The 7,500-nt window shown below is 35.4% G+C and overlaps 2 protein-coding genes across 6 annotated transcripts in view; one reads left to right on the top strand and one right to left on the bottom strand.

Moving 5' to 3' along the window:
• The window catches only part of LOC123499561 (CD2-associated protein-like), a 67,533-nt gene extending 66,810 nt beyond the window's left edge, over nt 1-723 (bottom strand). For both annotated transcript variants that reach the window (XM_045247684.1, XM_045247687.1), the window contains exon 1: nt 369-723. In XM_045247684.1, the coding sequence (XP_045103619.1) occupies nt 369-372 (4 nt within the window). In that variant the 5' untranslated portion in view covers nt 373-723. The remainder of the gene's footprint in view (nt 1-368) is intronic.
• Nucleotides 724-2,001: 1,278 nt separating this feature from the next.
• Nucleotides 2,002-7,500, top strand: part of LOC123499500 (uncharacterized protein KIAA0513-like) — a 24,798-nt gene continuing 19,299 nt past the window's right edge. The window contains exons 1-5 of one of the 4 annotated variants that reach the window (XM_045247548.1): nt 2,002-2,271; nt 4,353-4,645; nt 5,633-5,815; nt 6,432-6,543; nt 6,673-6,801. In XM_045247548.1, the coding sequence (XP_045103483.1) occupies nt 4,355-4,645; nt 5,633-5,815; nt 6,432-6,543; nt 6,673-6,801 (715 nt within the window). In that variant the 5' untranslated portion in view covers nt 2,002-2,271; nt 4,353-4,354. Of the gene's footprint in view, nt 2,272-2,373; nt 2,507-2,702; nt 2,771-4,352; nt 4,646-5,632; nt 5,816-6,431; nt 6,544-6,672; nt 6,802-7,500 lie in introns of those variants that run through there. The other 3 variants (XM_045247545.1, XM_045247547.1, XM_045247546.1) reach the window with 3 other exon arrangements.

Below are 7,500 nucleotides of genomic sequence, written 5' to 3'. Positions count from 1 at the left end.
TAATAAATACCGAGCACAAGCAGGAAAGGAGAGGTTAGGACAGTAAAATGGGTTAGGGTCAGTCATGACATAGCAGGCCGACTGTCACAATGCACGAAACAGTAGGAGAGGGATAGAATATGACATGGCTGGGCTGACTAGTTGTTCAAATGAAGCACATCATGGGATATAACTTTAGTATCAACATTTAGGGCGCCGTGAATGTTGGAGATAAGAAGACTCGACATTTTCCGTCCGCCGCAGGAACGAAGGAGGGACAGATCAGCCTAGGATTTTGTGTGGCCGTCTCACTTCCAAGGCTTCTGAGCTTCACTGGGCACTACACCTTATATCATTCTTAACTACACTCATAACCATGGAAAACTCACCCATGTCACTCGGTTTTTGTTATCTTTTTTTTTTACCGCATCTCACCGCGCAAGAGACACAAGCTATACCTCCACGACAGTGATGGTGCCACTGATACCTGGAGCGTCCCGACACCACCGCTTCCCTGCACGCTCTCACTCATTAATTCCACAATGCTGACCAAACTACACCCATTACTGTATTTTAATGCAGCTAGTCATATACGTTTTGAATAAATGTAACTGTTATAAGTATCTGTTTAATGTATAAGGGTGCATTTACTGAAAAGGCAAACTAAGAGAGTGAAATCGGACAGAAGAACGCTCGTGGAAAAATGTTGTATGGTAAACACGCCAAAAAATTTCATAGTTTTGTTGCTTTTTCACTATACTATATGGAACACTAGCTGATAAGTATCGTTGTTGTAAGTAACTATTCCTAAGAAGTATCAAAATTTTCGTACCTATTAACTTAGATGAAAGGATTGTTAAACAATAATGCAATCATTGCCAGGCGCACGATCATAAAGTTGTTATCCAGTCAGTCATAACAAAAAAGAGCATTATTTCAAATCAATATTACAAGTATTTTTAACATATATTGACTATACAGCCTGAACGCCAGAAACGTATGTGGAAGCCTAGCACGTATTTTCATAATTATAAATGTTCACGTTTTGAAGGAATTTTTTTTTTTTTTTTTTTTTGCCACATACATTCATTTAAAGCTCGCTTGCGCACTACCATATAGGTAGCAAATACCAAGGAACAATTTTAAGTATTAAGATATTAATAAAAGCTGTAAATCTTTAAATTATCGCAAAAAAAAAAAAAAAACTATCAAAAATTCCTCCAAAATTACTTACAGATTATCACTACGTACTATCTAGTTAACAGTGGTTCCCAAACTGGGGGAAATTTCCCCCCGGAAGGAAATTTGAAGCTACTAGTGGGGAAATAATTACACTACCTACTAACTAAAAAAGTCTCAAAGTCAAATCAAAAGTCCTTTTATTTGTTACTAACCGCTCTCCATGGCTATGCTTAGTTATTACTAACTGCTCTCTATCCACTTTACTCTGTAACTAAGTTTATCAGTATATTTGTACATTTGAAAAATAAATTAGTAAATAGTCTCAGTGTGTTTTAACTGCTCTTAATTTCTCTCATACACATGAAGGGGGAAATCTGGATGGTTGAACTGGGTGCAGGGGGAAATGACAAAAAAAAAAAAAAAAAAAAAAGTTTGGGAACCACTGAATATATATATATATATATATATATATATATATATATATATATATATATATATATATATATATATATATATATATATATATATATATATATATATATATTATTATTTATTTTTTTTTTAAGGATTGGAGAGGAAACAGTGAAGATCGAAGGTTGTGGAGGCAATAAACGCTACTAAGAGCAAGAACCTGAGTTTGGCTGTGGTAACGGTCATCAGATGACCAAGAAAGAAGGAGAGAAATATCCAGAAAAAAAGAAAAAAAAAGTGATAGAAATTTATATAAGTCATCCATACAACGTTCTCTCTGAAAATACTAGTGGTCGACAGGTGGCAGCACTACGGTAGTCCTCCAAACTTTAAGTCACACTACTATTTCCTTCCTATGTATTCCTTGGTGGTTTGGGTAGGAATATGGGGAGAGGAGAGGGGAAGGGCCAGGGCGTTCGGTAGTGGCACTGGCACTGTGCTCAGCTGTGTCGGCGAGGCTCTCAGTGCCTGCCGCGGCTCTCCTAGTCGCTCTTTTTTTCTGTGTTTAAGCTGTGCCATTCCTTGTAGCTTTATAATATGGGTTGAAAAATATTAATAGGAGTGTCACCTGTGTTGACCAGACGCTGAGTTCGCCTGTTTCTCACTCCAGGAGACAGAAATCCCCGCACCATTTATTAGGTAACTCTGTTGCTGGTCTTCCCTACCCCCCCTTCTCTCTTCTTTAATTTCTTCTCTACCCCCCTCCCCCCCATCGTCTTTGCTTCTCTTATGTCTGTCTCCCTCCCTGCTTCCATCGTACCATCCCTCCCTTCCCCTCTCCCTCCCAAGTCTCTGTAATGATAACTATGTACCTGTTTAAGGGAGAGGGAAGGGGATGGGGGATATGCTTCATATCCGGTGCCCCAGAAGTCCGGTGAGGTGCCAGTGCCTAGGAAAAGATACTAATAGGATGTATGTTTATATTTGCTCCACAACACCCTTTAATAATTGTCATTGACCATTTGGTACAGTGTTAACCAGTTAATGTCTAATGATGCAGACTCAAGGTTTTGGGCACAGGTTGTTGGTGGCTGTAATTATGAGATAATTCTTAGTGTAACAATGGTGAACGATGTAGGTCAGGGGAGTAATGAGTAGCATTGTGGTGAAGTGACAGGACAGGAACTCAGACATTCAGGTGCTTGTAATTGGCTCAGTTTAATTGGTAATGTGTTGGATTAGTTATCTACTGGGAGTGTTCTGTCATAGGGTTCACTTCTCAGCCTTTATTGGCAAATTCATTCTGTTTCTTAGTGATTATGATAGTTCAAAGGGAACATGGCAGAAGTGTAAAGGTTATGATCTGTTATTAGATAAAAAGAGCTGTATACTTCCTAACAGAGAGTGTAACATCTATGTTTTATGTGTGCTTTGCCATGTGTGCCTTTTCCTTGCCTAATCTATAATATAAAGATGCTACAACAGCTGTAGATGATACATAGTAAACAGGTATTTGTTGTAGAAATTTGTCTGCCTCTTGTATGAGAGGGATTCTATAGAGAAATAGTAAATTAACAGCTATTCTGTCTAGTGCATATGAAGATGACATAGCTATGAAGAAGATGAGCTGGGACAAAGTGCTACAAATGATACACAGTCACAACCAGAAGTGTAGAGTGTAAATGTAAAGATTGTTTCAAAGGGTAGAAAGGAGAAGGAATTGGCAGTGATGGAGATTTTTTGACCAGACAGGAAGACCATCAGGGCCGTAATGGGTTTTGGTCAGCCTTCACCATCCTGCCACCACATAAGCATTCTGTGCTTATGAGTGCCATTGGATAACATCTCTCGCTTCATTCTTTATTGATTTTTTTTACTTATTTGTTTTATTTATTTCATTTTATTTATTTAGTTATTTTATGCTATTCATTTATTAAATTTTATCTTACATATTTATTCCCTTATTTAATTTATTCATCTATTTTATTTATTTATTTATTTAATTTGTTTTATTTTGATTAGCTATCTGTATATTTATTATTATTATTATTGTTATTATTATTATTATTATAATTATTATTATTATTATTATTATTATTATTATTATTATTATTATTATTATTATTATTACTTTTACCATTATTATTGTTGTTATTATTATTATTATTATTATTATTATTATTATTATTATTATTGTTGTTGTTGATGTTGTTGATGTTGTTGTTGTTATTATTATTTTTTAAATTTTTTTTACGATTGTTATTATTATTATTGTTATTATTATTATTATTATTATTATTATTATTATTATTATTATTATTATTACAATTATAATAATAATAATAGTGATAATAATAATAATTATTATTATTATTGTTGTTGTTGTTGTTGTTGTTGTTGTTGTTGTTGTTGTTATTATTATCTTCATTATTATAAATTAGCATTATTATTCATTTGTTTATTTATTTATTTATTTATTTATTTATTATAATTTTTCAGTTTGTATTTATTTATTTTTCTAATTAAATTTCTTATTTTTCTTATTTTAGAGAGAGAGAGAGAGAGAGAGAGAGAGAGAGAGAGAGAGAGGAAGGATCTTACTGCTCTTCGCTTATCTTTTTCAGTCACTGTGTCTAATAGGAATAGAATAAATTATATATCCAAATTCTATTGTCTGAAGGGTAGGAAATCCGAAGTCTTTTCATTATTATCATTATTATTGCTATATTCTATTTCTTTCTCTTTCTCTTCTTTACCTTCTGTTTTGATCCTCCTTTCAGACATGACGGCCACTGCTAATGAAGCTGGCAGCGGCGGTGGCGGCTTCTTGCGTACCCGCCTCAGATCAGCCCTCCATACCTCCAATGACCTTCTCTCTGGTCTTTCCTCCAATATCTCTCGTCTTTCTGTCTTCTCTGTGGCCTCAGGAAACTCCAATGCCTCCTCTGAGCGTTCCCCACCTCCCCATGCTCCAGTCAACCCTCCTGAGAAACCCCCAAGCACCCCGCCCCTGCAGCTCCCCCCAAGCCCTGAGGAGAGCCACCGGTCCCCCACCATGAAGGAGATGATCAAGGTGGGAAGATTATGTAGCATTTGTTTTGCCCATGCTGGTAATGTTCTGTTTTTACATTTCTTGTTTATTTGTTTATTATTATTATTATTATTATTATTTTATTATTTATTTATTTTTTTTTTTGCACTACCACCATTTATAGCAAGAAATGAACAGAAGAAATAAATGTTAAGGTAGTTTGTTAAGATTGTAAAGAGAAAATAGTAAGGTACTGTACATGTAGAATACATTGGTGGTGATGAAGTGATGAGGTTATGGTACAGTATTATGAATAACATTTCTGTTATTGCTTTCTGAAGGGAGAAAGGCATTAGAGTTAAAGTTATAATGCTGATGGTAAAGGTGTTGTGTATGATGAGACTTGAGAAGATAGAATGGGTATGAACAATTAGGCTTCAGTATTGACAGTGATTCGTATAAGGTGGCATGAGAGAATGAGAGAGGAAGCCTGGAAACTCCTTATCTAGACTTCATATTGTAGAATTACGAAACACTATGGTCATTTTCTTCTTTTTTGCCTCTTGCTTGGATGCTTACTTTCATGTATGGGTAAAAGGTAAGTTGTATTACATAGATAGTAGTAGTAGTTGTAATAATAATAATAACAATAATAATAATAATAATGATAATAATAATAATAATGTCAATAATTGTAGCATTATTAATAGTGAAGCAACAATAGAAGCAGTTGTTTATAATAATTGTTTTTAGTAGTAGTAAGTAGTAGTAATAGCTGTAGCTGTTATGATGATGGTGTGGTAATCTCCCTTGGAATGTGTTATGTAACTGGAAAATAGTAAAGGAAGTGTTTCTGGTGTGACTTTCCTTTTCTCTTAGAAGGGCTGGTGGTTGCACTGTGAGTGAAGCACTTTATGTGACTGGATGTAAGAGAAAGAAAACACTAGAACATAACTAAATATTCTCTGATGAAATGGAGTTATGAAGGATATAAATTGGACAGTTTATCATTAAGCTGGCCATCACCAGGAGACCTTCAAGCTGGAGAACTTAAGGGAGCTGCGACCAACACTGGAGGAGCTCATGCAATCAGAGTCATCCTCAGAGCCCTCTACCCTTCCCACGGACACCCCAGACTCCCCTAAGACTGGCTTCCGTTACCACCTCAACCACTTCAATCAGGCCATTCCCAAGAAGCTGGTGGACTATAAGGTACGAATATGCTGATTCTATATATAGTCTGTGTTGGTGACTGTTAGTCTGTTCATGGCAAAGAATGCTTCACCAAGTTTTAAAACTCCATGTTGTTGTGCCTGTGAAATCCAAAGAACAGTGAAAATTTTTTACTCATCTTAATTACAGAGAACATATTTATGCCTCCATGAAACACGTAAAAACTCTTCATTGCTTAACATTGACATATTTAATGCTTGAAGATTGATATATATATATATATATATATATATATATATATATATATATATATATATATATATATATATATATATATATATATATATATATATGAAATACAGTATTATAATTATTTATAATGAGTATTATGTATAGTACATATGTAATTTTTAACATAATTTATTTTATTTAGAAAATCAACATGATTTTGCCATTTGTAATTCAGAAAAGGCACCCATGATATATGAGGGTGCATTTGCAATACAAATAGTTTTTAGTAAATTTCAACTAAACTCCAAAATTGCATGTCAAATGTTAAAAGCAAAACTGCTAAAACTGTCATTGAGTTCACTTTGAAGAGAACACATGCAAACACAAGAGCAATACTAACGGTTGCCTTTTCTCTATCTTGCAGCAACTGGCTATCAGGACTCTGAGTGGAGAGGCAGGGGATGGGGCATCTGGGGCAGCAGAGGAGGTCAATGCTTGCGCCATCAATGTGGAGTGTGTTGATGATAAGACAGAAGGTATGCCATCCTGGTCTCTTTTAAGGCACGTTTACACATGTCTGCTTGTAGCTTGTAGCTGGGAATGTGCAACTTGGAGTGAACTGCAACAATCAAAGTAATGTTGATCTTTGCTTTGTTTTACTCCAGGAAATGCAGAGGAGACAAAAGATGTTTTAGAGGGAGCCAGCACCGGTCTTTCGTCTCGCTCCTTCAACTCAATGCACTCCTTGTATGCCACTGGGCCAGATCCTTACGACAAACTCAAGTACAGGCCAGGTGAGGCTCTTATTGTAAATTCTTTATACTTGTTTTAGCTCTCAAGTAGGTCACATGAAGGATTGTACTTGGGCATCATTATGTGTGGGTTTAGCAAGGAACTCAAGGAATTGTGGTAGGACTGGAAAGTGGATTAAGATTAGAGTTGATATTTACATTATGTGAAAAGACAAATAATGTTGATGTTGAAGCATACCCATAGACTAGGTTGTTGAGCAATATTGCCAATATATTTGGTCTTTGGATATCTGAGGATCCATGTATAATTCTCGATTATGAATTGAGTTTGGATATATTATGTTGAATCAGGGGTCTCCAACTTGCAACCCGCCCAGTGATTTACTGCGGCCCGCTATCTCCAAGTAGAGAGAACCATCATTGTCATCTGTTGTCCAGAAATAAATATGCTGCCTTTGCTTGAGAATCAAATTCTGGCATCTTAATTTGTATTCTGTTATTATGGAAATAATGGGAAACATCAGGTATAGCTGTTCTTTAAAAGAGTTCCAAGCACACACAGAAAAATCTTAGTGGCCATTTAAGACCTCCAATGGCATGAGGTGTGGCCCTCGAGTCATTTGAGTTGGAGAACCCTGTTTTAAAATACTAAAAGTAGGATTATATTTCTTATGACCTTGTCAAATGCTGCATTATGAATTGTAGTTAAGAGTGTGAATGTCTTGTAGATGGATGCATTAA

Source organism: Portunus trituberculatus, chromosome 50 (genome assembly GCF_017591435.1).
Source record: "Portunus trituberculatus isolate SZX2019 chromosome 50, ASM1759143v1, whole genome shotgun sequence".
NCBI lineage: Eukaryota > Metazoa > Arthropoda > Malacostraca > Decapoda > Portunidae > Portunus > Portunus trituberculatus.
This window is presented reverse-complemented; position numbering and strand designations above follow the sequence as displayed.